Source organism: Lepidothrix coronata, unplaced genomic scaffold (assembly GCF_001604755.1).
Source record: "Lepidothrix coronata isolate B3197 unplaced genomic scaffold, Lepidothrix_coronata-1.0 Scaffold41, whole genome shotgun sequence".
In the NCBI taxonomy this organism is placed as follows: domain Eukaryota; kingdom Metazoa; phylum Chordata; class Aves; order Passeriformes; family Pipridae; genus Lepidothrix; species Lepidothrix coronata.
The window spans coordinates 2,056,021-2,084,012 of record NW_016690221.1 but is presented as its reverse complement, the minus strand read 5'-3'; the positions used below and the strand labels follow the sequence as shown (position 1 = coordinate 2,084,012).

General features: G+C 55.2%; 2 protein-coding genes across 4 annotated transcripts; one reads left to right on the top strand and one right to left on the bottom strand.

The window, feature by feature from the left end:
- Positions 1-127: 127 nt before the first annotated feature.
- On the bottom strand, positions 128-16,082 carry LOC108496614 (lysosomal alpha-glucosidase-like). 3 transcript variants are annotated; one of them, XM_017813486.1, is made up of 20 exons: positions 15,943-16,082; positions 9,003-9,534; positions 8,672-8,817; positions 7,533-7,698; positions 6,940-7,036; positions 5,794-5,913; positions 5,427-5,545; positions 5,226-5,357; positions 4,333-4,443; positions 3,411-3,524; positions 3,173-3,257; positions 2,711-2,828; positions 2,231-2,364; positions 1,961-2,112; positions 1,667-1,815; positions 1,436-1,577; positions 1,141-1,239; positions 867-1,031; positions 640-786; positions 128-392 (listed from the first exon to the last, which is right to left on the bottom strand). In XM_017813486.1, the coding sequence occupies exons 2-20, from the start codon at positions 9,522-9,524 to the stop codon at positions 330-332; spliced, it is 2,781 nt and encodes a 926-aa protein (XP_017668975.1). In that variant the 5' UTR covers positions 9,525-9,534; positions 15,943-16,082; the 3' UTR covers positions 128-329. The 3 variants fall into 3 exon arrangements, with proteins under 3 accessions (XP_017668975.1, XP_017668974.1, XP_017668976.1); XM_017813485.1 differs by lacking the exon at positions 15,943-16,082 and adding an exon at positions 10,713-10,792; XM_017813487.1 differs by lacking the exon at positions 15,943-16,082 and adding an exon at positions 10,709-10,715.
- MAFK (MAF bZIP transcription factor K) lies at positions 14,164-27,948 on the top strand. Its single transcript, XM_017813494.1, has 3 exons — positions 14,164-14,309; positions 22,274-22,353; positions 23,503-27,948. Exons 2-3 carry the CDS (start codon positions 22,318-22,320, stop codon positions 23,935-23,937), a joined length of 471 nt encoding a protein of 156 aa, XP_017668983.1. The 5' UTR covers positions 14,164-14,309; positions 22,274-22,317; the 3' UTR covers positions 23,938-27,948.
- The last annotated feature ends 44 nt before the right edge of the window (positions 27,949-27,992 follow it).

Sequence of the window (27,992 nt, the reverse complement as noted above, 5' to 3'; positions counted from 1 at the left end):
GCTGGCTGCCCACCCCCTCTCCCTCATGCCACCCCTTCTGTCCCCACATCATACGCCCACAACAAGCTCTCCACGTGCCTTTATTGCAGCAGGGACCGTGGGTGCCCACACCTCCGCCCACACCACCCACCTGGGGCCACGCGGGGGGCACCTGAGGGCCAAGCCCCCATCTCACAGCCCCTGTCCCCAGCCTGGGGGGGGACACATGGCAGCAGGTGACAGTCCCCAACGCCTCCTCCACAGCAGCATCCCAACTTCAGGGGCTGGAGCATCAAGCATCTCCTGGACGGGTGGTCTTGGCAAGGGTGGGTGACCCCATGGCCCCCTGCTCACAGCCACTGCACGGAGAAGCCCTGGCTGAGGCTGATGCCGAGGTCACTCACAGTGAGAACCTGGGGAGGGAGAGGAGACATTTTGGGGTACAGCCTTGGCTGGAGGGAAGTGGAGAATGCCTTCCCCTACCCAGCTTGGCTGAGCTTCACTGCCCCTGAACCCTGGCGTGGCTGAAGAGCCACACTATGTCCTCACCCACCTCTTTGGTCACCAATCTTGTGACCCTTAGGGCTAGAGGAGGCAGGGTGGAGCCCCTCAAGATGGAGACTTCCACCCAGGACAGGGCACCCCAAGATGAGGCTGTACCTGGTTGTCCAGGTAGGAGAAGGGCTTCTCCTGGCCATTCAGAAGGACCTTGCTGGGCTGCTTCTGCACCCCAAAGATGCTCAGTGTGCCAATGGTGACACTGGTGGCCTCAGTGCTGGCATGGAGGACGGTGGAGGTGAAGATGTTCTGCAGGAGGGGACAGCATGAACTCAAGGTGGCCAGATGCCACAGGACCCCCCACTCCTGCCCTCCCCACTACATCCCACCTGCGTGACATTGAACACCAGGTAGGAGTAACTGCCCCGCTCGAAGGTGTCCAGGCTCTCGCCATCATCCCAGAAAAGGTCTCCCCAGGCAGTGGCACTCGAGGACAAAGCCACGATGAGGCGCAGGGGGTTCCCTCGAGTCTCCTCACTGGTGGTCCCTGGTTTCTGGGGTTCAAAGACATGGGTTCTGTAGGGCTGTGAGCACTGGGGATAGAGGTCTGGGAGCTGAGGTACTGGGGGACAGCACTCAGGGAGGTGACGGGTGGGCACTCACCTGGGTGGGCAGGATGGAACCCTCCCGGATATGCAGGTTGAGGTGCTCCAGGGGGGCTGACATCTTCAACATCTCCCCACTGCTGTTCACTGAGGAGCCCTGGGCAGGTGGTGAGAGACATGGGTGTGAGGGAGTCAGGGGCACAGGGTGCTCAGGCATGGGTCTGGGGAGCAGCCATCCCCACCCCTTCCTCCATCAGGGCTCGCTGGGCTCAGCCATGGTTTCCCACCCGCAGTCCCGAGATGGTTAAGCAGGGATCACCCAGTCCCTGGCCAAGTGCCATGGTGTTCCTCACCGTGTAGAAGTCGTACCACGTGCCTTGGGGGACATAGCCTGTGACCGAGTCCACCCCGGGCTCCAGTACCGGCGTCACCAGCAGGCTCCGGCCCCACAGGAACTGCCTGTCCAGCTCCAGGGTGGCCACATCCTGGGGGAACCTGTGGCAGGATGGAGACACTGCTCGATCAGCCACTTCTCTGAGATTCAGTCCAAGCGTCTCCACAGCTACTGGTGGGGATGGTCTTACTCAAAGAACAAGGGCCGAGCGACAGTGTCCCCTTGCAGGTGGGCATGGTGGAAAAGGGTGTAGAGGAAGGGCAGGAGGGAGTATCGGGTCAGCAGCACATCCTTCATGGCCGTCCTGGCCGCAGGGCTGAACACCGTCGGGTCCTGGGCCTGGGGGAGATGCAGGGAGTCAGCAGCCGTCCCACCCCAACCCCACCTCCCACACCCGCATCCCCCATCCTGCATCCTCCATCCCGTGTGTCGTATCCCGCATCCCACCCCTAGGATGCCTCCCACGGGGCACACTGCCCTTGACCTTCTCGTTCTGGGTGTTATGGTTGCGAGCGAAAGGGTAGAAGGCACCGAGCTGCATCCAGCGGGTGCAGAGCTCCTCCGAGGTGCTGCTGGAGAAGCCGCAGATGTCCGCCCCCACCAGTGGGATGCCGAAGAGGCTGAAGCTCAGCAGCCCTGAGGGCAGGGACAGTCAACAGAGCGCGGGAGTTTCGGAGGTGTCTCTGAACAAGCAGAAAGCTCAATGGATCTGGGAGTGCTGGTAGGGCACCTGAGTGCGTTCTGTGCCACCCACCTGGGATGGAGTAATACATGTCCTTCCACTGGCTCCGGTTGTCTCCCAGCCAGTGCCCTGAGTAGCGGCCCTGGCTGGGGAAGGTGGAGCGGGAGATGATGAAGGGACGCTTCCCCCGGATCTGGGTCAAGGCACTGGAAAACAAGAGGGAGAGGAAGGGGCAGGAGGTGAGAGCAGCCCCCCAGGCATTTGCCTTATCCCACAACAGTTGAGGGAGAGGTCCAGGTTCAGCCCTGTGGCAGCCCTGTGGTGCTGGAGAGTTGGCCTGAGCAAAGGCTTGGCTCCAGGACCAGCCTCACCCACCTGTCCCTCCCAGAGCAGTGTCAGCTCCCCTCTTTTCCTGGGTCATTCTCACCCTGAAGGCTGCGAGCAGCCAGACTATGAACCCTTGAAGTCAGGCACTCAAACTCCCATCCCCATCTGAGCAGGATTTTGCCCCATCCCACCCTCAGGCTGTCAGGAAGCAGGATGCTCAGGTACCTCGCTGTGGCTTTGGCTTCCATCAGCCCGTAGAGGTTGTGGAGGTTGTAGTGCACCGAGGCTTTCTGCTTTGCCGAGGCACACACTGTCTTGGAGGAGAGGGAATCGCCCAGCACGGCTGCCAGCAGAGAGAGCCCAGTTGGCACCCAGTGGTGGTGGGGTGCAGGGCATGTGGGCCCCCCACACTTGCTGGCTCTGGGTCAGCCCTCTCACAGGAGCCATCGCTGCCAGCCCAGTGCCAAAAGCTCACACAGATGGTCCCACCCTGCACCCTGACATGGCCCCAACAAGTGTGTAAGGCTTAGACACCGATACTGGCACATGCAAGTAGAGATGGAGACATTCACGGTGTAAAACAGACAGAATGTATTTTAGAAATGGTTTTCCCCCATCACACTCGGCAGAGATTTCAAAGCACACAGTACATGCCAGCACAGCCTTGTATCTCATTTTCCTCCTTACCTGGAGTATAGGGTGGGCTGTCGAGCTCTCCTGGGGGGCAGCCGTCTTCAGACCCATCCATGAAGTTGGATGGCTCATTCATGTCCTAAGCAAAGAAAATTGTGGAGCAATTTCAAGCATGTGGTTTTGGGCATTAGTGGATAGACCTGGAAAAGCTGCAGACAGTCCTGCCAGGGCACACACTGGGTGTGAGCTGAGGTGCTAGCAGGAGGCGACCCAGGGGCAAGGAGGGACTTACGATCCAGAGGCCATCGAAGGGCACATGGGCATGGAAGTGCTGCAAGTTCTCCAGCCACCACTGGTGCGTGTCTGGGTTGGAGAAGTCTGCAAAGGCAGTATAACCAGGCCAGACCTGCAGGGACACCACAAAACCACGGGTTCATCAAGCAGACAATTTTTGGGGAGCTGCCACCGGGAACAGGGTACCACAGCATGGTGAAGGACCAGGGTTGAAACAGGCAATAACCCAGAAATTAAATCCAGGTCAATGCTTTGAGTCCTGGATGATACATACACAGCATACCCCTTCTTCCTCCATGGTACCAGGAGTATTGTGGTGCTGAGGACTCCCCACAGTGCGTGGGCAGTGACAGCCGAAGGAGTGGCTGCTCTCCCTCCACTTGCACGAGCCCTAACACCACCTTGCCCAGGGCATGTCAGGGAAAAGCCATGATTTCTCCATGCTTTGCCTCATTTCAGGAATTTTAGCCAATTAATTTTCTCCCACATTTTCAGGCTACAATAAAACCACCTCCTTGGAGATGGCTAGGGAGAGACAGTGGGAGCAAACAGTCAGAGGGGTCAAACTGGGAGGGAACCACTGCGGAGCAGATCCGGAGATGCACTGTTCATCCCAGGCAACCTCCCCTCACACCAAAAACAGGAAGGGAAAGAAATCAGATGACCAGCCTTGGGCAGCACTGCTGACTCTGTTAAGCTCATATGACTTCCACAGGCTCCTCTGCTGGACAAGGGCTGGCTCCTGGGGTTGGTGAAGACACCAGAAGGTGACACATGATTACAAGGGCTGAGCCAGGCTCTGGCAATTATCCCAGAGAAGTCTCTTGGTCACTTGTCTTTCCCTCTACAGTAAGGGATGAAATCCCAACCCTGCTATTGCATAACCCACAGGGCTGAGATTTCCCCCTGGAGCTCCTCACCTTCCCGATTAGCGGCTGCCCTTGGGTGGTGTTGAGGAACAAGCCCCGTCTCAAGCCTTCATCAAAAGGCCAGTAGGAGCCGTGAGGGTTGGTGCTGCTGATGCCAGGATCCTAGGGACAGAGCAGAAGGTTAGTGCCATTCCAGGCAGACCATGGCTCCTTCCCCTGGCCAGACCGGAGTGATTCACAGAAGACAACCCAGACAGGGTCAGCCAGAGCCCAGACACAGAGGCTGTTTGCCCCAGGGGGAACAGAAACTTGCTTGGATGCTTCCAGGCATGTTTTCTAAAATGCCACTTCTGTAAGTCCCCGGGACACATTAGGATGTTTTGGGGAGGGGGCGGATAAATACATGAAATCTTGCACTTATGCAAGAAATGTCAGGTCATGGACAGGCTTGGCTACTAAGGGGAGTTCAAAGGGGAGGAATCCAACCTTCTCCTGCAAGGACCTGAGCGTCCCCATTGACCCCAGCAAGCAGAACCCATGCCCCCATTCTTTGTAGAGGGAAGAAGGGAGATCCCAGCCAGGTCACAAGATCCCAGCACTCATGAGGATGTGGGAGCACCCGAGCTGAGCACCCACGAGTTAAACTGCCTGACCTACAGTTCCTCCATTCCTCCACCCATGGAGGTCAGAGGCACCCTTGTACCCCTGCAGCAGACAGGAGCACATCATGAGAACCCAGCCTGTGTGACCGTGGTCCCTGCATTAGGGGGATTTCCAGTGGCAGTTTACAGCTGCCGATCCAGCACTGGGGACCAGCCTCCCACAAAAATTCTTGGGGCTGGGGTTGATCAGCTGGAACTGTGAGCATCCCTTACACCTCTGTCTTACACCTCACATTCCAGCTCTGCAGCAAAGACACCACAGGGAGAGAGGAGGGGGAGTACCAAGATCATAACGTAGCGCTGCCCATGTTTGTGGAGGTCTTCCACCAGCGAGGGGAGGGAGGCAAATTTCTGGGAATCGAAGGTGAAGTCCCGGTACCCATCCATGTAATCGATGTCATTCCACTGTGCATCCTGCGGGACAGAGGCTCAGGGATGAAGGATGGAGCCTTGACCCCCCACTCCACAGGTCTGAGGGATTACCTGGGGGATCTGGTAGTTCCTCATGGCTCTCACAGTCTGCCAGGTCCCATTGCTGGATCCGTAGCCCCAGCGGCAGAGGTGGAAGCCGAGAGCCCAGAGGGGTGGCATGGCTGGGAAACCTGCAGTGGGAGAATGGAAGCATGGCTGGGGTGTCCCAAGATGACAGTAGCATCTCAAAAGGATAGGAAGGTAAGGGGAGAGGTGGGAAAAGGAGGTGATCGCTGACCCCTGATGTGCTGGGAGAGCTGGGGGAGGCTGATCCCTCCCCAGCTGGGAGGGCTGGGGATATGGTGAAGCAGGGGTGAGATGGGGATGTGGGCATGGGGAAGGTGCCTGCAGATAGCCATGGTGGGGTGCAGGCACTTACCTATCACCTGCTGGTACTGTTGGATGACCATGTTGGGATCGGGCCCCAGGAAGACGTAAAAATCCAGCACCCCTCCAATGGTCCTCCAGGTCAGGGCCGGAGCAGGCTGCAGGGCCACCTCTTTGAGGGGGAAGGAGAAGGGAAAAAGACAGTGACAACTGGGGAGCAACCTCCAGACCTCAGCCCACATGATGGGGACCAGGCAGCACCACAGGCAATGCTCAGGGGAATAGACAAATCCCTGCCTTGCACTCAGTGGGTGCTAAATGGGTGTCTGGAAGCTTAAATCATCACAGCCCATGGGAGATCAGTGGTTTATGCTATCTTAAAAATCTGCTCTTTAAGCTCAACGCTGCACCAGCTTCCACTGCTGGACCAAGATCAAGCACGTGCAGTGCAGTGCTTTCCTTCATGTTCTCCCTCAAAGCCCCCTCCTAAGTGAATTTAGAGCTACTCGTACAAGAGAGTGTGTGGGAGCAAGGCCTTTCCTGGGAAGGGCTTTCCACATGAATGAGCCCTCGAACCTCAGCTCGGGTGGCTGCATCTCACACGAGCTCCTCTTCAGCAGCATGGCTGCAACAGATCCCAGCGCAGCTGGAGCTGCCAGAGCCCCGGTGTGCACAGCATCACCCCAGCTGGCTGCAAGCAGCAGCTGCTGGGAGGGTTGGGTGGTCACCGGTGCCGTCCCCGACGCGGCAGGAGCCCGCAGGAGCTGCTGTGTTACCAGCTGGCACACACGGGCAGATCCCACAAGCGCAGCTGGCGCGGCACAGCTGGGGAAACACGGGCAGCAGACGGCATCCTCGGCTGCACCCCAGCCATGCCACGCCACCGGGCCTGGGGGCAAGGATGTTTCAGTGGAGGGGGGAATAGGCATGGACCTGCATGCAAGGCACTTGCTTTCCTGATGGCAACTCAGCAGCTGGGCGTGTGGTTAAACTGCTCGGCAGTTGCTAAAGAGCCTCGCTGTAGCCAGGAAACAGATGGCTGCGCTCAATAACGGAGCCATCAAACCACATCTTTCCCTTTTATGGCTTCCTCTTACCCCAGGTTCCCAAACTGACCACTCCAGTAGTTCCCATCTGTCCCCACCTGCCAGGTCCTCCACCAGGGACCAGCTGGCCTGGGGTCCCCTAACACACCTACCCATCGCGTTGCTGTTGAGAAGGAAAACCCCATGAGCATCTCCGCCCTCCTCCATCAGCAGGTAGAAGGGGTGAGCGCCGTAGAGGTTGAATGATTCCTGCAAGGAAGAGGTGCCAGGTAAGACAGCAGAAAGGGCAAAGCAGGAGAGCCCCATGTCACTGAGGGTGAATAAAAGGCCCCGAGCTGCAGATGCTTCCACCACCTAACCAGGAACCTGTCACCCCTGTGGAGGACCAGGCAAGGGATGAGGATGGTTTCAGGGCTGGTGCTGAAGGCCATGGGAGGCTGCTTCTTCCTTGCCGTTCAGGGGCTACTGAGCTGGGCTGGGTGAGAGGGAAAGCCTCACCACAACACATTGCACGATCAGCAGGGTGGAGCGGAAAACACTCGGTGCCCTCGGAGTGCCAAAAGCATTTTGCAATTGCTCTGAAATTCTCCCTGGCACATACCTGCCCGTCAGCCTTGATCATCCCCCGCCCCTCCCAGTGCTGCTGCCCACCCCTGCCATGTTTTCCCAGGGCTTGTCCAAAGCACAGGAGAGCAGCACCCCTGCCCTCACCCCCTGCATCCCCATGGGGACAGGACAGATGTACCGTGGGAGCGACGTCGCGTGCCCACAGAGTGAGGGTATTCCAGTCCAGGCTGTGCAGGAGGCTGCCACGGTGCTCCCCCAGCCCATAGAGGAACCTGGATGGGAGCGATGTGGATATCTGGAGAAACTGGTCAGCGAAGATTAAGGGGGCCACAGTGGTGTTGAGCCTGCCAAGGTTACATTGAGGAAAAGAGAGGGTCAAGAGGGGATGCTGGGACCCACTGGGATCCATTTGCCCATCAAAAACTGATCTCTTCACTCTCAAAACATCCCAAGGGCCAGTGAAGCAGCACATGTCCCACCCCACATCCCGCCCTAACACCTTGGGCCAGGAGTAAATTTGGGTCTGGCTGGAGGAAAGGCACAGCCTGAGCCTAAACTAGCCTGACCCAGTGTGGCACAGCCTTCCCTTTGATACTAGAAGTTTCCACCCAGGTTATTATTAACCACCGAGGCGATATGGCAGTGGGGCTTCTCAGCCTGCTGTCACTGATAAGCAGCTCCCAAATACAGGACAGACCACAGTCACCAGCAAATGGGAAGGAGGAGGAAAAGATGGGATCCCAAAACACCCTGACCATACATCGCCCAGCTGTCAGTGCTTGTCAACAGCTTAGTGTGGGCAAAGCTGTGGAGGTGACAGAGAGCAGTACAGCAAAGTCACCAGCAGTCCTTTTCCACAAAAAGCCTGGAACTGTGAATGTCCCTATAGCTTCAACAGCCAGGAAAACCTGAAAGAAGCGTGAAATGGACAAAGCCACAACCCTTTGTTGGCCCTTTTCCTGAGCCACCATGTTGTTCATTGGTGATGTGCCAGGGACCTGCACAATGTTTGGCTGGTGTAGGACCTCGGGAGGAATCAGGGCACTGGGAGGTTTTTGGAGAGGTGCTGATCCCACCCAGTCCTGCCATGGCCATAGCAAGCACATGGCCAGCCCAAGGGGCCAGGAAGCCACGTGCTGCTGCATCCCCATGTGAGCACTGCTAAAAAGATGCAAGACAAAAAGCAATAACTGGCTGGAGATCTTGCAAGCATGTGTTTTCCCTCTGAAAAACCACTGGAAAGTGTGCTGGAGCCTGCCTAGGGTTGGATAAGTTTCTCCCCACCTGCCACAGGATGAGGAGAAGGTGGGATCTTACAGCACTGTCCCCGTTGCTGTGCGCCGCAGCAGCACCCCAAAGGGATCCCAGGAGAAGTTCAGACTGTAGATGGGGTTTTCTGCCCTCTTCTTCGCCCGGGGAACATCAAGGGGAACCTCGTACCGTGGGTTGGCCGCATCCGTTATCTGCAAAAGGGAGAAAAAGTGCTTTAAAGACCAGCAAAGCAAGAAGGCAAAGGGCTGGAGATACTCATTGGCCCCACACAGCCATGCCTGGAGCACAGTAGCTTCCACACTTGGTCACAGCAGGGGACAGTTACCTGTGAGATGACAGGTTCAAGGGTTAGGAGGGCAGCCATCAGGAACCTCACCTTGATGTGTAGCCGTGTGTCTGTCTCGAACTCCACGTCCAGTCTCAGCATCTCAATGTCCCGGGGGTAATAGGCCTTCTCCCTTCGCACCAGCAACCCCACCATGCCCAACGCTGTCTGGTTGAGACTCTCCAAGGTATAGCTGGGGAAGTCAGGGGGATAGAAGCACCAGGGCACCCCCTGCTTGCCCTCTGCCGGCAGAGGGCTCTGGATGAAGCAGCACCCTCGGCTTTCACAGAGCTCCTGGGTCACCACCACCTGCCGCTCTGGGTAGCAGTCGAAGCGATGGCTTTCAGGCACGAGGAGACATTTGGGGGGTGGGGTAGGTCCGAGCCAGCCCCCCGACACTTGCCGCAGCACCCAGACGGTGATGGTGCTCAGCAGCACGGCGGCCACCAGCAGCCCGCTGCCCACCCACCACGGGGCCATCCTCCCACGGGCAGGGGGCATCGGGGCAGCCCCTTCCTCCTCCACCTGGCATCCTGCCGGCTGCGGCGTTGTCAGCTTCTGGTACGACTTCATCGTCCTGGTGCTGGATCGAAAGGGAGATGGAGGCAGGTGTGAAAGAGACAGAGAGGGAGAGCTTGCCCAAGCCTCAAGGACAGCTTCACTCTCTCCTGATGCCTCTGGTTCAGGCAGAGCCTGCCCACCTCAGCACCCTGCATCATCACATCTGCGCCTTCGGCTAAGATGCACATGGCAAACTCGGCAATGGAAGGCTTTGCCAAGGTCAGGTGGTCCTGATCCTGCTGAGTGCGGGGAGATGCTGACAAACAACTCTCCACCAGCCCTAAGGGACAAAGCACCACCCACCTGAACCCCACCTGCTCTCAGGGAGTGGCAGAGCAGCCCCTCAAAGAGTTTTTCCCTGGTCTGAATTTATGGACTGCAGCATTTCTGGAAGCTGCAAGCAAAATCGAGCTTGCTCTGCCTGTGGGAACAGAGGTGGGAGCCACGGCTCCAAGGTAGGGAGCATCCTCTGCTCAGGGTATTTTCTGCTCTGAGCATCCTCTTTGAGCATCCTCTTATCATCGCCCAAAGCCCTGAGTCAGAGGTTTTAGCTGCGGGTAGGGCTGGACAAGGGATGGCTGGGAGTATACCATCAGTCCTTGCCTCCCACTGATAAAACCTGATTCTAACAACCTCTCAGACAAACACCTCCTGGACTGTAAGCAAAGGAGACCCTCATGCTCCGGGTGAGTGCAGGGAGCAATCTCAGCACCTTAAATAAGAGACACAACAAGAGACACAACTTTCTTCTCTCCATCTCCTATCACAGGCGCTCAGACGCTGCCTTCCTCCACCCTACGACCTGCAACGGCTCAGCAAACGGCTCCATCCCCACCACAAACAGGTTTATTCCCCGGCAGCCCTCCCCAGGCTCGGCCACCACCGCGGCACAACCTGCCGGGGCCCGGCTGCGAAACCCCCGCGAGCGGCAGCGCCTCCGCCCTGTGCAACCGCCCGCCGCTCCCCCACGCGTGGGTGGCGGCCCCCGGGTGGCAGCGCCCACCCGCCGCGGCCACACGAACCCCCGAGGTGGCACCTCGGCGTGCCACCAGCCCAAGCTCCCCAGGCTCCTGCCCGGCCGCCCCGCCGCGGGGACACTGCGGGGGGACACACAGCGCCAGCCGGGCACGGGGATCGCCGCGCCCCGGGAGCCCCTGCCCGCCTGCGGGCCCCGCTCCGGCCGTGCCGGCGCTTACATACACGTGTCTCCTCTTGACATTGTGGCTGCGGGCGGGCAGCGGGCAGCGGGCGGGCAGCGGGCAGGCAGCGGGCAGCGGGCGGGCAGCGCTCCCGGCGCTGCAGCTCTGCCTGCTCCGCCGTAAACACCCGAGAAGCCGCCCCGCTCCTACCGCGCCTCTCTAGTAGCAGCGCATCTGCACACATGACGCCTCTCCGCTGTCTGATCGTCCGCTCGCTCCTCTCCTTTGTGCGCTTTGAGTGGTTCTTTTTTAATTTTATTTTCAATTTATTTTTAATATTTGTATCTAAACTCAACGCTGCTCAAAAGCGACAAGGTGGGGAATATGGGGGATCAGCGTTTTTTTTTAGATTTTCCCCAGCCTGAATGCACGCAAGGTCTCTAAACCCAGAGTACAAATGCGTCTGTCACCCTTGTAGGTTGAGAGCACCTTACCCAAAGCAGAGTGAAAGAGGTCCCTGTGCTGAATCGTGTGTTGTGGCTTCAGGGAATCACTGTGGCTTCGGGATGTGTTTTGAGCACACAGTGGGTGGACCTGACCCACAAAACACCCACATCCCAGAATAAAACCCTTTTTCCATCCAGGTTTTCACCAGAGTTCCTGTCTCCCATGCACTTCTCTTCACCTGCTTAACAAATGTATAGAACTGCACAGCCTTTCCCACTTTTTGAGGGACTGGAGAGCTTCTCCTTGTTTACTATTGAAGGCCACTGTAGTCTAAACGTCAGCAGCAAATGACAACACACCTTTGGAGCAGAGTTGCTTTCCTCAGGGAATGAAAAGAAAAAGTAACCTGTTGTGAACAGGATGATTCACCCAGAAACAGAATTTCAAGTGACAAGGCCACTTCCCTCCTGCCATAAGCAGTCTGCCAAAACCCAGGGAAAACAGGGGAAAATACCCCAATTCTGGCGAGCCCCATGCATGGGGCTGTCACCACAGAGGATGAGATCCCCCACCCAGGAGGCAGCCAGTCCATCCCTCCTGCCTCCTGCCTCCACCCTCTCATGGATGCCTTTCTCAGGGAAAAACCTTGGATAACACAGGATGGCTCTGGCCACTCTTGGTTATCATCACTCAGAGAGAGCACAGGGGCAGGTGGCTGTGTTGGGGACATCAGAGGCCCCAAGGCTCCCACCACCAGCACCCCTCTCCTTGCTTGTCTTGGCTCTCTGAGGCACCAGAACCCTCCTGGATGTAAAGGAGATCTGGAGACAAACCTCAGAGGCATCAGTGGGGCCCACAGGGATGGCTGAAATCTGCCTTCCAACCCTGAGCTCAACCCATCCCAGCACCCAGGGCAAGATTTCAGAGTGCAAATCTGGGAGAGGTGAAAGCCAACACTTCATGCCACTGCCCAGGAGCTTTAGCCAACCTCATTAGTCAGTTCCAATAGTAAACAGGGATTTCTTAACATCAGGGTGGTGCATGCGCCTAAATCTTGCTCCAGCTGCCCAGATCTGTGGGGCTGTGCCAGAAATGGGGCTCTCCGTGTTTTCCAGCTCTGTTGTTCAAAGGGAGCAGCAAAAGATGGGATCTTATTCAAAGCCTCAACTATGACCCTTAGAGCTGCTCCAATAAGGATATCTGGCCCCAAGGCTGGAAAGCACAAATTGCACAGACTTTCTAATATAGTTACGGACACAAAAAAAATCAAAAGGAGCCCAGTTGTGATGGAGGCACTTGGGTTTGATCAACCACCCGTGTTATTACATTTTTTGATGCATTACCATCAATGTTGGATGCTCACGGGATCTGAAATGCCGCTCACACCCCAGAGGTCAGGGTGCTGTGTTAGCAGCTCACACAACTACACAAGGAAAGTGAAAGGATTGTGTTCAGGATCCAGCCCCGGGGCAGGATTTGGCTCTGCTGCAGGGCTTGGGGGGCTCCAGGACAGGCAATGCTGGGCAAAGGCTGGTCCACAGCTGGTGAAAGAGGACAAGCCCTGCCAGCAGCTGCCTCAAGGAGCCCAGGGACCAAACCAGGCCCTGAGCACCCCTGAGAGCCTCACAGTGCCCGAGACATATTTCCCCACCTCCGTCTGTCCCACATCAAGGCCAAGTACAAAGTGCTGCACCTGGGTTGGGGTCAATATAGGCTGGGGGATGAACTGATCGAGAGCAGCCCTGCCAAGGACTTGGGGGTGTTGGTGGGTGAGAGGTTGGACATGAGCCAACAAAAGCATTGTGGCCAGCAGGTTGAGGTGGGTGATTCTGCCCCTCTGGTCTGTTCTGGTGAGAACCCACCTGGAGTGCTGTGTCCAGCTCTGGGGTCCTCAGCACAGGAAGGACAGCAACCTGTTGCAGTGAGCCCAGAGGAGGCCACCAAGTTGATTAGAGGGATGGAACAGCTCTCCTACGACAAAAGGCTGAGATAATTGCAATTATTCAACCTGGAGAAGAGAAGGCTCCGGGGAGAACTTATTGCTTCCTTTCCCAGTCTGAAGGGAGCCTGCAAGAAAGTTATAGAGGGACTTGAAAAGGGCATATGGTGACAGGACAAGGGGTAATGGCTTCACACTGACAGAGGGCAGGTTTAGATTAGATGTCAGGAAAAAATTCTTCCTTATGAGGATACTGGGGCACTGGCACAGGTTGCCCAGAGAAGCCTTCCCATCCATGGAAGTGTTCAAGGCCAGGTTGGACAGGGCTTGGTACACTCTGGTCTAGTGGAAGGTGCCCCTGCCCATGGCAGGGAGGGTTGGAACATGATGAGCTTTAAGGTCCCTTCCAACCCAATCCATTCTATGACTCTATGAAATGTGTGATGGTGCAAAATCTCATGGCTACCCTGCGCCCTTTCCATCGGGGATGATCCAAACAGGCTGGAGCTGTTAGAGAAGGGTGAGCCCCGTGGTGGGGTGGGGTGCGGTGCTGGGCCCTGTGCACTGTGGAGGAGACAGGAATGAGGATGTGGATCTGGATGAGGGGGGATGAGGATGGGGGTGAAGATGGGGATAGAGATGAGGATGGAGATGTGGATCGGGATGGGTGTGGGGAACGAGAATGGGAATGGGAATGAGAATGGAAATGAGGATGGGGATGAGGATGGAGATGGAGATCGGGATGAGGATGGAGATGTGGATGGGGATGGGAATGAGGATGGAGATAGGGTTGAGGATAGGATGAGGGTGGAGATGTGGATGGGGATGAGGATGGGGACTTGGATCGGGATGAGGGGGGGATGAGGATGGGATGGGAATGAGGACGGGAACGAGGATGCAGATAGGGATGAGGATGGCGATGTACATCGGGACGAGGGCAGGGACGGGGATCGGCTACGTGCCGAAGGCAGCGCCGCGCCCCGCCCCGCGCCCTTCCCCATGAATGAACGGCGCGGGCGGTGCCGGCGGTGACGCGGCCGCGGGGCCGGGCCGGGCGGTGACGCGGCCGTGACGCGCCATGCCGGAAGCGGCGGGGGCGCTGGTTGGTCGGCGGCGCGGCGGGGGGGAGGCGGCCGCCCCGCGCTTGTTGTTGTCCGCGGGACTCGCTGGCAGCGAGGGAGGAGGGAGCCGCGCAGCGCCCCCGCCGCCGCCCCCGCGCCCCCCTCGCCCCCGCCGCCGCCCCCGCCACGGGGCGCTCCCGCCGGCACGCAGGTGAGGAGCCGCCCGGGGCGCGGCGCGGCGGGGGCGAGGCGGGTGGGTCGGAGTCGGGAGCGGGGGGGTGGCCGCGCGTTGCCCGCCGATCGCGGCGGGTGGGGGGGGAAAGGGGCGGCTCGGCCCGGTCCGGCCCGGTCCCCGCTCGGTCCGGTCGGGTCCGGTTGGGCGCGGGCGGGCGGGGCGGGCGAGGTAAAAGTGCTGAGTCACCACCGCGCCGGGCACGTGGTGCCGCCGCCCCTCGCACCGGGCCGGGCCGGGCGCGCACGTGGGGCCCGGCGGGGGGCGAGGGGCGGCGGCCCCACCGTGGGGGGAAGGGGGGGGGGCGGGGAGCGCTGCCCGCGCCCGCCGAGTGGCCCCCGAAACCCCCGGGGGGGCGGGGGCGCGGCGGCCCTGCGGTCACACCTTCCCCGTCCCCTCGCACCGGTGCGGGGCCGGCAGCGCTCAGCGCCCGCGGGACGGGGCCGGCGGCACCCCCGCGCCCCCGGGGACGCGGGGCCAGGGGTCCCCCGGGTGTGCGCCGGGGTGATGCTTTCCCGTCCCTTGTTGTTATTTTTCTCCCCCCGCCGCCCCCCGAGGATGAGCGCGCTGCCTGCTTCTGCCTTTGAATGGCTCTTAAAATACATGTGAGGAAACCTGTTGTGACGCCGCGCGCTCCACTGACTAAAAATAGCAGCTTTTGTAGTACGGAGGGAGCCGGGGCGCAGCCGGGGACGGGCAGCGTGGCCGCGGCGGTGGCCGGGCGTGGTGGCAGCTCCGGGAGCCGCTCCGGGAGCCTCTCTCTGGCCCCGGGTTATCGGGCAGGAGCAGCCGCCGGCGGGAAACGCCAGGCGGGAGCCTCGCTGCCCGTCGGATGGGCTGGGGGTCGGGGCTTATCTCTGCTGAGCACAGCTGCTTTTTGGGTCGAAAGAGCGAGAGGTGCGTGGTGTGTTCAGGCTGGTCCTGGAGCCTGCGGGGAGGGATGCGTGTGCATGGGGCCGCCCCGAAAACGGGGTGCTCTGCGGCCGCCCAGGGACTGGCAGTGGGAGGAAAGGGGACGGTGACATTCTGGGAGCGGGCACGGCCGCGTGACTCTCTGGTGGGTGCGGGACGGTTTGGGGATATAATCAGAAGTGGGGTGGGTGGGGGAACCTCTTCGAGCTCCCCATGACGGCAGTGGCATGAGGTGGGAAAACATCCAGGCCACGAGTGAGGGGAACCGAAATCTCCAAATTCTCAGAGTGTGCCAGGGTCTGTTTGCTTCCTCCTCTTCCTCAGGCTGAGAGCCCGCTCCCTTCCCTCGTGGGCTGCTCCGTGGAGGATTTATTTTACGGATTCTGCTGAAAGCAGGCCATGAGGTCTCAAATTAGGAACGAGCCCCCTTTGGGCAAAGTTGTTACAGAAAAGGGAAAGGCCTCCATTTTCGCTTTCACCTGGCCGCCCCCTCCTTTGCCAGCGCACCTAAAGCTGAGCTGGGACTGCGGAGGGCGGAGAGAGCCAGTGAGAGCGAAGTGTTTCCCTGAAAAGCTGCACGCCCTTTTCTTGCACTTTCAGTTTTTATAAGCCCTGTGGCGGATAAGCTCAGCCCTGCGCCCCAGCCCAGCGTGTCGTGCCGTGGTGCTGTCGGGGGGTTTTAGGAGCGAATGAGTTTTACCTTGTGATTTTTTTTTTTTCCCCACTGACGAAAGGCGCGCGCGTCCCTCCGCTTTTCCCCCCTCTCCTTCCGTGTGTCCTCCCGGTGCTGCCTGCGGAGAACCCTTCCTCGAGCCTTCCTCGTGCAGTCACTTCCTAGGGGTGATGGACGCCGCGGCTGCCCAATGGCAGCGCGCAGGGCTGCGCGGCACCGGAGTTAACTCTGCTCCTGCCCGGCCGAGGTGCCGGACGTCGGGCTGGCGGCGACGGGGCTGCCGCCGCAGGGTTGGGCACACCGTGACTCCCGCCGTCAGGACACTCTGCAGGCTCTGAGCCTGTCAGGGCTTGGAACCTGAGCCCTCTTAAATGTTCCCCGGCTGTATTACGCCAGGCTCGTGCCTTGCTTCAGAAGTGTTTCTGAACCAGAGACAGAAATTTGTTGGCAGTTTGGTGGTTTTTTTTTTTTTTTTTTGCTTGCCTGTCAAGGACAGCGTGCTTTGTCATGTTTTATGTCATTTCTGCGCCGTCGCCCGTCTCGGCAATCTGTTGCGGTACAGAGTTCAGTACTGCTGTGTGCCTTCTGAAAGGGAAAAATACAGATCAGCTTGATACACTCTGATTTCCATCAGCATTGGGAGATGATTAATGGCGTGGAATGTGCTGCAGGACTTGGTATTGAAAATCTCTAGCTGTGTGAGATGTTTGGGAAGCGAAGAAAGGACAGCTGGGAGCGCTGGCCCCTGCGGCAGTCGGGGTTTGTGGGATAAGCTTGCTCGCTGATCATTTTTGTAAACATCCAGCTGTGAAATACTTGAGCGGTGCTAGCACTTTCAATTATCAGGAAGTTTCAGGCTCAGCACCCTGTAGAGATGAACATGCAGTTTCCACTTCTGTCTCAGCTATTGTTTGAGGCTATCTTCAAACTTCGGCAGAGAGTCTTCCAAGCATGAAGCAAGCACAAGCGATGCAATGCTCTGTGACCATCAACCCAAGGACTGGGGGGGAAAGGCAGTAATGAGAGCAATTACCCTGTCACTGTGCTCCCAAGCAGAGGGACAGTTTGCATCGTGGATGCCACTGCTTTGCAATATTGCAGGACGCCAAATAGTGATGCCACTGTGTTCCACTATTAGCAGTCGGTGAAGGTGTCTGACTTGATGGCTGGCACATGGGGTCAGGAGCAGCAAAGTCAGGAACCCCAGTCCCAGCTGTGCCCCAGGATCTGGCTGTGCGTCCAAGCAAGTTATTTGTTGCTTGGTGGCTCATCTTGTGTGGCTGGGGGAGATGCATCTCTGGGCTAGCGATTGCTGAGGTGTAATTCCAGTATATCTCTGTCACCACATTTTATAAGTGTGTGATGGAAAAAGTGCTGTAAGCTTGTCAGTACCAGGGCTGGCTGTCACATACCTTTCCCCTTCAGCCACCTCCTCCATGAAGTTTCAGAGGTGACACACAGGCATACCCGCCTGGTACTCCATATCCCTGCTCCCTAACCACAGGCTCTCTGCAGCATCTGACTAGGTTGTTTACCAAAGCACTGAAGATTATCTGATCCGTGTCCAGGCTTCCCCAGAGAGTGCCTCAGAGAGCTGTGTCCTGGCAGCTCTTAAATGTGCTCTGAAGGTTCCTGAATCTCCTCTTTGCTGCTGGATGCTGGTTCCGATCCATAAGGGAAATGGAAAGCTGGCCAGCTGGGCGAGGGCTGCGTGGAGCTCCTCTAGAACAGTAAACAGTGACTCACCCCCTCCTTGTGTCTTCTCTCTCTTCATGTCAAATATATTGCCTCGCATATGCTTCTCTACTCTCTGATTCACACCACCAGCCTGTCCCTCCCCGCTCTCATTACAAATGAGTGACAAGCGTCAGTCTGCCTTACAGGATGTGTGAAGGTTGTCAGAGCAGGAGAATGGATTTTTGAATGATGGGGAGAAGGATGGTGCTCTGCCTACCATGCTGCAATGTGCTGGAAATCCATGTTGTGCCTCCGAGTGGCAGAGGCACGGCGATGAAGATTGAAGCATCTGTAGTTCCCTTCACCTATCAGCTCAGATATCCTTGGTAGGCACGTCCGTTTGGCTGCTGCTCTGGAGCTGGGAATAACTTGCGGATAAATGAGAAATTTAAACAGCTGCCTAGGAATTAAATGGCTGCATTTGGGAATGAGTAGAGTGTTCCCTGCATAGCTGTTGGTGCTGTATTGAGACGTGATGGCAGAGATCCCCGTCGCTGCTTGAACCTTGCGCTGTTTTTCTGCCCTCGGGAAGTTGTCGCTGGCTTGGCGGAAGGTGAGGGTTGCATGTTTTCAGTTTGCTGTATGCGTGTGAGAATGGAAGCTAAACACCAGCAGGGCTGCCTGCCAGGTGCTCATGTTCTGGCCAGGGTTGTCTTTCAGCATAGAAAGAGTTTTAAAATTCGAGTTCATCTCCAGTTGTTGGGTGTCGGCAGCGACTTTATAGTAATTCCTTAATGTGTAACGCTCTTGGAAAGCCCTGTAGCGTGGAAAGTCTGAAATCTCACTCTGGCATGTTTTCTTTCTTAATTGCAAGCCTTGTGTGGAAAGCTGTGTCCTGCTTCTGCCTGAGTCAGGCTTTCTGCTGTCTTTCCCTTTCAAAGCAAAGGAACTGCAGATCTCTCGGTGGTCTAAGCTGAGACTGCCAGGCTTAGGATGTCAGCTGGAGACCTCCAGGTTTCTGGGAGGATGCTGCAAGAGGCATAGGAGTCGTCTGAGAGAGGGAGAGGGCGTTGGCAAGGCTGTCAATGGGTAACTTTATTGCAGAATTACAAGGGCTCTTTATGTAACCCACAGTCAAAACACTTGCTGTAAATACGAGCGTGAAGCTGCTCTGGAAAAGCCTTTTCCCCTCACAGTTGGTGTATTACTACTCACTGCTTTATTGATGTAGCGTTCAAAGTGTGTCGTACTGCTTACAGAGCAGGATGTAACACGGTCTTGTTCTAAAAAGCTGAGCTCCTAATTTTAGATGTGATGCAGCAAACGCAATTAAGGAAAGAAGGGCAGGAGTAGGGTAAAGACTAAAAGGGTTCTAATAATCAAATTGCAGGCAGGTTCCCAGAAGACCCCTGTGCAGCATGTTTAGGGAATGTTGCTGGGTATGACTTGTTTGCGGAATGGTTTATGATTTTGTTGTGGATTTTGCTTCCTATCTGTGGGAGATGCCATGCTGATTTTAGTAGCTTGTTAGTAGCTGAATAGTCCCAAATAGTTCTGATGGGAAGGAGTTAGTAGATGGGGAGATGGAGCCTGAGGCCCTGGAGGGCTACTGGTGAGGGTTGTGAGTGTAGTTGTATTGGTTTCGAGCAGAGCCTGGACCACATCTGTGCCTTCACCTAGTGCAGAGATAAGACTCTTCCTGGCACTGGAGTCTTAAGTGTGAGGCTTGAGCCTGTTTGAGTATTTCTACTTGTGTTATGGAACCCTGCCCTTTGGGTCGGGGCAGCCCCCAGTCTCCCACCCTTCAAGAGGGTCTGGTATCACTATTCCTTATGGTGCCCTGAACCTTCTCATTTATTTCTATGCCAGCAGTGGCTCTGGCCCATCACCCCTGGTGCAGTAGGATGGATCCCCGCCTATCTTGGGGGGGTGCCTTGGTGTGCAGGGGGAGACAGGTGTGCAGCAGAAGACCCTGTACCGAGCATCTGTGCTGTCTGTCCTCTGAGGAATGTGCAGGGTAAGGAGCTGTTGCTTTGGTGACATGGAGCAACAGGTGACCAGAAGGGATTTCATCATGCAGAGCTGGAGCATTGCTTGGGGTGGCAGGTGAGCCCACATGCTGACCCCCTCTGGACGAAACCTCCCCCCTCGGCTCGTGTTTTCCATGGTACTTTACATTTCTTTCCATCTCTGCGCAACCAAGTGGCCCCGTTCAGTTTTTCCATCGGCTGGCATAGAAAACGCTTTGAAGACGCTCTGGGTGAGGATCAAAAGGCTTTTTGTGCAGTTGGAGGGTGTGACACGGGGCTGTCGTTGGCCTCCCCCTCCTTTTTGCCTTTCCTTTTCCGGCGTTAGCAGCGCGGCGTGCGGCCAGCGCGCCCAGCGTGCCCCTTCCCTTGTAGGGATGGGGGTGGCGAGGGAGGGGGGATGCCGCTGAGGGAAGGAAGAGTTTCTGATGCTGTGGGAATGTGAGCGCTCAAACTCTGTAAACAGCTGGTGACTCACTGCATAACTATGGCACCAACTGCCTGCGGCCCGGCGCTGCGCCTCTGCAGGGAGGGGGCTGCCGGCCCTTTCCTCTACGCACTGGCAGCGCCTCTGCGCTCCTCAACTCTGAGACGAGTCCTCCTGGCCAAGTCAAGGAGCTTTTTCCTTCCTCCCGACTGCTAGGGCCTACGTCTGCGCCTCCGGCCGGGAGGTAGGAGTGGGCAGCAAGTGCCTGGTTCGGCGGGGAAGCGATGGATGGACGGCAAAAGGGCAGTGCTGGGATCTGAAGAAGTGCCTGTGCTCGCAGGGGATCCTGCCCTTCTGAAGAGCACAAAGTGTGGCAGGTGTTCCCCCATCCTTTGGAGGCAGCTGCAGGGGGCTGAGACTTGCCCCTGTGACCAGCCCAGTGAGGCAGGGGCTGCAATTTGAGGTCTGCCTGGGGTGGGGTTCGGTGCTGGAGGAGAGCGGGGAAGGACTCGGTGATGCTCTAGAAAATGCAGTGCACACCAGTTGCTGTAAGTGGTCCATTCATCACGGAGCATCTTGGCTTGTGCGCTGTGCGGCTGTCCTTGTCCCTCCTCCAGACATGGAGAGCTGTGCTGTCTCGGGCTTAAAAATAGAGGAGGCGCCTAAATACACTCCCTAATATCTAGGATAGTATCTTGCAGCTCTGCACTTACAGGATTATTTTTTTCCTCTCCTGCTCTTCATCTTGATCTTTACGTAAGTCGTGTGATGATGAGGTGTCTTGACTGATAAAATTCAAGTGACAGCAGCACGGGCTGAGCCAGCACCTTCACCCACCCAGCTCCCAACCAGTCCTCACGCCCCACCTTTGCACCCCCCAAATCCCGCTACCCCTGTTTGCAGATATGAATGAGTTTGTTTACTCTCCGACGACCTCGTGATGTCTTTGCACAGACATGACCTGAAGTCATTATTGCTTTTGGGCTTCTCTGTTTCCATGGTGACTGTCTCCGGGTTGGCTACTTTCCCAAGGTCACCATGGCAACTATCAGAAGGGAATCATGCTTGGGATGCTTTGGCTGGATTTTTCATGAATGATTAGGATGTGTGACACGATGCAGACGTGGAAATGGGGAGGGTTTGGGCTGGGCTGGAGAAGGTGGGGGGAGAGAGAGGACTCCCGCCAGACAGGCTGCACTCTGCGGTGCTGCGGGTGTGCAGCCCTCGAAGCCGCCCTGCGTCGGGGGGGCCCGGCGCCTCGCCCCCTCCCCGCTGGGGAGCCATAGGCAGAGGCTGTGATGGTGGCGCGGTTGTGGTCGCCTCGCTCGCGGTAGGTACCCGTCGGAGCGTCGTGCTGCCATCACCGCAGGGCGAAGGGTTTGGGTGGAGGTGCGGGCAGGTGAATTTTCGGCAAGGCGCTGGTCGAAGGGGTGTAGTCGCCAGCTAAGGTGAGAGTGAAGGGCAGCGTCGCGGCAGGGGACAGTCTGCCTGTCTATGGACATGCCTCCACGTCACTAGATATATCAAGCAGGTCGGCTCTCACAGCCCCGGGGCTGGAGGATCGGGAAGCAACAGTCTTGGTGTGTTGGGAGAGGCAAACTCCTGCCTGGCTTTGTTATCGGGGGCTTTTGTTTCTGTTGTTCGGGTTTTCTGGTGGCGTCTCCTTTGGGTGGGGACAGCGCTGGAAGCAGGTTACAAACCAGGCAGCTTCTTTCTGGGTTGCTGGTTCAATTTCGAGCTGGGTTAATAATCATCAAAATAAGAATGAAGGGAGTTGTTGTCTTGTGGCTTTTCAGTGCCTTTTATGAGCGGAGGTAACTCTTAATTCAGTCCCTAATAGGCCATTTGGAGCGTCTGGGATTCCTCCGGAGGGAGGTGGCGGGGCCTGAGAGGCCACGCTCTGTGCTCCCCTTGGGAAGGGGTGGCACATGGCAAGGCAGTGTGTGGTGCTTAGTGTGACTGTTGTTTATGGGTGTCCTTCCCCCTCCTCCCTGCCCTGTCTTCCCTGCTGGATCTTAGTGTAGTAAATAGCAAAATATGAGGTCTTAGTGTTGGGAAGCAATGCGCTTGTCAACACAAATGTCTGAATCCATCGCAGTGCTTCAAACAACTGTGTGGTTATTTCTTTCAGTGGTGGTCGAGTTGGGAGTTTGGGCCACCGTGTTTGGTATCTTCTTCCTGCCTTCGTCTTTCAGATTAACCTATAAATCTTGTTTTGTTTTCCCAGTTGCAATTTCTGAGCAGTTTTGTCCGGAAGACTGTGCTCAGGTTATGACGACTAATCCCAAACCGAACAAGGCATTAAAGGTAGGCAAGAAGGCTGGGTGAGTGGGGCTGGGTGGCCAGGGAGGCTCCTGTGGAACCTGTGCAATGTTGGGTCGTACATGAGTATTCTTTTTCATTCCGAGAGAGTCTTACAAATGAGTGCTGATAAAATTTCCCACTATCTAAAGGAAAGGTTAGGGTAGAAGAATACCAGCAATACCCAGAAAGATGGCGTGGAGGCTGGTGTATCCCAGTTGCCTATCCAAGAAACTTCTGAGTATAGCAGGTATTGGCAGCATCCTGAAACCACTGCTCCCAGACTTGAAGTACTTTTACTCTCAGGACTGGGAGGCACTGGGGAAGAGATGTATTCAGCTGGTGTCTCTGATATCTGTGAGAAAGTAAATGCCTCGGACATGCCAGCATGGTGGTGGTCTGTGCATGGACTGCGCATGCGTTGTTGAAATTTCTTTCCGGTGTTTTAGCTCTTCATTCCATATGTACTTCAGTCTCTGAAAAGACAAAAGGATGGTGTCTTAAAAGTTCAGGATTCAGTGATATTAAAGGTCTTCTCGATTCTACGATTGTGAAAATAATGGTGGTGGCAAACCTGCTTGACAAAAGGCACAAGGCCTTGGTGTGATTTCCTCATATAACTTCACTCTGGCCTGTGCCCCAGCATAACCAAATCAGGCTGTGTCCTTGAAGCCAAGCAGGGTTGGTTTTGTTCACTGCTCAAATGAGCAAAACGAAAAGCCATAAAATGCTGAATTAAGCCCTGCACACAAGCAGCTATTCTGCTTTTGAGATGCTGCACTAGTATCCCAACATAATGCTGCAAAAAGGTGTCATCTTGAGCATTCAGTGTGAATTTTGGGTCCTGACCAAGGGCTTCACAAACAAAAGGCTTCATCTGGCTTTACGTTTATCTCCTTGAAAATCTTGCTGTTGGGTTCACACCACTTTCTCTGACCTAAGAGGGTTACCCAAACTCAGATGACAGCAGCACTCAGATCTCTGCAATGTTTAACCTAGATGTTTTAGTGGAGCTTGTGCTCTTTACAGCGCTGCAGAGGGGTGTTTTCCAGGTAGGGCTGTCACATTGCCGAGGGGTGGCCTTGTCCCTTTCTGCTGTCCAGAACATCCGTTCGCGTAGGGTTGCTGCTACCCCTGTGCTGTTGGTATTTGCAGGTAAAGGAGGAGTCAGGAGAGAATGCCCCAGTGCTGAGTGATGATGAACTCGTGTCAATGTCCGTACGGGAGCTGAACCAGCACCTGAGGGGTCTCACCAAAGAGGAGGTCATCCGTCTGAAGCAGCGGAGACGCACGCTGAAGAACCGGGGCTACGCTGCCAGCTGCCGCATCAAGCGCGTGACTCAGAAAGAGGAGCTCGAGAGGCAGCGGGTTGAGCTGCAGCAAGAGGTGGAGAAGCTGGCCAGAGAAAACAGCAGCATGAAGCTAGAGCTGGATGCCTTGCGCTCCAAGTACGAAGCACTCCAGACCTTTGCTCGTACCGTGGCGCGAGGGCCTATTACCCCGACCAAAGTTGCCACCACCAGTGTCATCACCATCGTGAAATCAGCCGAAATCTCATCCAGTTCTGTGCCGTTTTCAGCAGCGTCCTAGTGCCCTCGGTGGGGGGAACTAGCAGCCTTTCAGAGGGGAGGGGATAAGGCTCTTATGCATTGTTCCGGAGTCCTTGGTCATGTCAAGAATTGGCATTTTAAGAATTCTCTTCCAAAAGTGCAAAAAATAGAAGAAAAAAAAAAGAAAACGAGAAAAACAAACAAACCCAAAGGGTTCCTACAAAGGGAACTTAACTGGCTGCTTCTGTCTGGACTCAGTGGCTCCATCAACCTCTCGTGTCCAGGATTTGAGCTCTGTATGCAGTACAAATTGCAAGATCTGCTTTCTCCTTCCCCCTGTGTCCACAAACCCCTCTCAGCCGTGGGGAGCTTTCCAGCTGGGAGAAGATACCTGAGGAGCCTCCGGAGTCTTCGTGAATGATGCTCAAGAGCCAGGAAACAGATGGACTGTAGAAATCATCGTGTGAGATGAATGTATGGGAAAAAGAGTTTCCTTTAGTGGCCTCCTACTCCTTGTAAGAAGGGTCTCCCCTACCTTCCCCACTTCCATCTGATATTACGAGGGCAGGGATATAGGCTTTTTGGATTTGATTTCATCGTGGTATGAGTGGATGGGAGTGGGAGGACGATGGAGACTAATGCTTGGGTCTGACCACACCCATTAGGAATAACCTTTTGTTTTTGATCCATGCTGTTAAATTATGGAAAAATATATATTTTACATATTTTAATATGCCCCATTACCTGTGTGGCCTGTAAAAACTACATTGCAGCCTCCTTTATTCCAAGCCCAAGTTTCCCAATAACTCCTTCCCAAAGGTGTGCCTGTGAATTGGGTATATTTATGCAGTTTATTTCTTCCAAATGATCCACAGTCTTGAAGTAGCAGCTTTTTTTTCCTGGATTCCCTGAAGCTTAGGGGAGGGAGGCACAGTAAATGCTGTGAATGAAGAGCAGTGTGATGGGGAGGAGAAGGGGAGATGAGGAGGAAAAATGCTGCAAGTATTACTGGTGGAGGCAGAACTGACTGTGAGAGAAGGTGGGACAGTTCTGCTGGGATCAGCACTATGAGAAGGGGTTTGTGCAGCGTATTTCAGAAGGATGTTTTTAAAGCACTGAAGTGTAACTAGAGGGCAATAGTATTCAGACAGGAGGAGAGAAGTTTTAGAGTCTCCTCTTTGACAAAAGCATTGGTAGGTTAGCAACGAGCATCCCAGCTGGAGAGCTGTGCTCGCCAGTCCTTGATGACCAGAGAAGGGCTATGGGGAGGTCAGATGGGAGCTGGAAGAGTCTTTTCCTCTCCATAGCACATCGGATGCTGAATTTGGGATCCAAAGAGTACAGTGAACAACCCTCAGTGTTCAGACAACCTGTGTGAATGTGACCCTGAAACTTGATGCTTTCTCTTGCCAATGGGTGAATTATCCTGAGAGGTGCACAGAAGGCTGGATGGAAAATGTGTGTGTAGGGGACGGACGAATTGGGATCGAGAAGTCGTTCATATGGCTCTGAGCAGTGGTTTGGGAGAGGGATTTCTGGCTTGGCAATGGGCAGGAGGTGGGAAGCTGAAAGGAGGTATTCTGCTGTAGTGCAGCAGCGCTGAAAAGATGAACGTTTCCAGGTCACTGTAAAAAAAAAAAATAGCTATGTTGGTGTTTGTGTGTTTTGTTGTTGTTTTTATTTTCTTTTTAAAGTAGGAAAGAAAAGGGACTGTGAGTTTTGTAGGGCAGGTCAGAGACTTGTGGAATGGACGATGCCTGTTGTCACGCAGGTGAGAAGAGAATGAGATTGCTGAAGTTCAAGATAAGGAGAAGAGCTTAGAGAATTTGGGCTCCAGAACAGAAAACAAAGATCACGGAGAATTCACGAGTGTTTTGGACTGAAAGAGAATAAGCAAGTGCCACCGTTGTTGCAAAGGGGACAGTGAGCTGGCATCTGACACCCAGTATAATTTGTTGTTTGAGGCTTTGTCTTGCCTTGGATGGCAGTAAGTTAGTGAAGCCCTACTTGTCTTTGGAAGAAGTCGTTAGCTTGCTTTTTCTTTTTTTTTCACCTTGTCATCGGAGTCTCTGGATTTCCCAGGAGGATCCCTTGTGAAATAGGTTAATGAAAAGAAAAACCTCAGACTTGGTTCTCATTCAGTCCTCAACATCGACATCCGTGACCTTACTGAGCCAGAAAGGGTGTCAGTGAAATGCTTCCTGAAGGCTCATTCCCCCTGCCAGATCCACGTGTTATGGAGGGGAGCAGGGAGTTTCCTTCAAGTGATTTTCCAACACGTAGAGTTTGGATGACACTTAGTGTTACCTCATTTCTCCTCCACTCCCTCCCTATCTCCAAACAGGCAGATCGATGTCCTGTGTATCAGTACCAGTTATTGACTCCCACAGCAGAAGCTGAGGAAGAGAAAGATGTTACTGTCATTTCCTGGTCCTCTCATGTTCTCCAGCTCACAGACATTGGAAACTTTCCCAGACCTTACAGGTGCCTCCAAAAACAGGCAAATGGAGACTCCTGGCACTGTTGGGGCTTTAAATGAAAACTTTATTGAAAAAGGCCAGTTGACTTGAAAATGCCCAAATGCTTCCAGTCTTTAAAACAGCTCCAGAGCTCCATAACATTCCTGGCTAGATAGGAACACCCTCTGGCTGCCCTTGACACCCCTCCGGGGAAATCAGACCAGTCTCACCAAGGGAGATGGAGGTCCAACTTTGTTCCGTGGGGTCTTCTTGCTGTTGGAATGAGTTGAGAAACATATCTTTACGTGGCACTTCCCTTGTGGCCAAGTATTTCTTTTTTTTCCAGTTCTTGGAAGGGTGCCAAAGGCTTGTCCAAGTGATTGCTAGTTTAGTGCTGGTAGGCACTTAAATCTCTGGTCACTCGATAAAGAACAAGAGGCCTGGGTGTTGTTAAAGCTGTTGATACCATAGCCATGGTAGGTAATCCATATTGGATATCCATAAGGACCACGTGGAAATATTTAAAGAGAGAGAAATATATATATAAATATATAATTATATACATTTTATCGTACAGATTTTTCGTAAAAAAGAAAAAAAATAATTTTTTTTCCAAGTTTGATACTGTAAATCTTTATTAAAAGAAATTGCCAGTCCAGGGCTCCCTGGGTGGTGACCTGGAGGGGAATGAAATGTCCTGGCTAAACTTCCACAGAGGGATCAGAATTGCAAGGTAACGTGGAGGGAGGAATGACCCGAAAGCTGTTGACCGCGTTGGAGACCCAGCTCCTCCACCCTCCTCCCTGGAGGGCCCTCCAGCTTGGGGTTGTCGCGTTGCATTCCTCTGGGGTTCGGTTTGTTTCTGTTGTGTTTTATTTTTTTTTGTTTGTTTGTTTTGTTTTGTTTTGTTTGGCTTTTTTTTTTTTTTCCCCTCTCCGTCCTGCACTTGCTAACCTGACACCCAGGGCGAGTGCGGCGCGTGGCGCTGGCGGCGTTGGGGCGCGTTCCCCCGCAGCCGCGCCTCTCGCTTGTCTCTTTGCTGCAGTAGTTTGGATGCCGGGGCTCCCTTCTCTGCCCCTCTTAGTTTGTTCCCCCGGCCCTGCTGAGGAGCAGGGGCTCTGCTTTGTGAGTGCTGGGATCCTCTCCCCTGGGCCTGGCCTTTCTTTGGTTGCTCCCCATCCGCAGCGTGACGTGGGAACCGAGGGCTGGGCGGGAGGCAGGAGAAGACAAAAAGCGTCGTGCAGGGACCGGGAGGGGCATCTCTGTTCTCGTAGACATGTTTTCTGTGCTCTCTGTTGGGAGTGGGGAACCTTTCCCTCCAGGGCAGCTCCAGATCCCTTAGAAACAAGTCTCTGCTCTTGCCCAACTTTACTGCAAAGGGCAGAGACCTGGGTGACACGGCAGCGCTGGGGAGGGACGGGGCGGGTGCGGAGATGAGCTGTGGCAGGGCCAGGCGCGATGCCACGGGAGCATGAGGGATGGCTCAAGACCCCGGGGAGGAGGAGGAGAAGGTGGCAGTTTTTTCTCTCTCGAATCATTTAAACTTCATTGTCATGATTGTTTTTATTTAAAAAGTAAAAAAAAAAAAAAAAAAAAAAAAAAAAAAAAAAAAAAAAAAAAAAAAAAAAAAAAAAAA

Bases quoted from the DNA above. Each gene is read 5' to 3' on its own strand.
- MAFK (XM_017813494.1), top strand. From the start codon at position 22,318: ATGACGACTAATCCCAAACCGAACAAGGCATTAAAG. The intron at 22,354-23,502 runs GTAGGCAAGAAG...TGGTATTTGCAG, and splicing joins AACCGAACAAGGCATTAAAG to GTAAAGGAGGAGTCAGGAGA.
- LOC108496614 (XM_017813486.1), bottom strand. From the start codon at position 9,524: ATGAAGTCGTACCAGAAGCTGACAACGCCGCAGCCGGCAGGATGCCAG. The intron at 3,258-3,410 runs GTAAGTCCCTCC...TTCTTTGCTTAG, and splicing joins CCTTCGATGGCCTCTGGATC to GACATGAATGAGCCATCCAA. The intron at 1,032-1,140 runs GTGAGTGCCCAC...TTTGAACCCCAG, and splicing joins GTTCCATCCTGCCCACCCAG to AAACCAGGGACCACCAGTGA.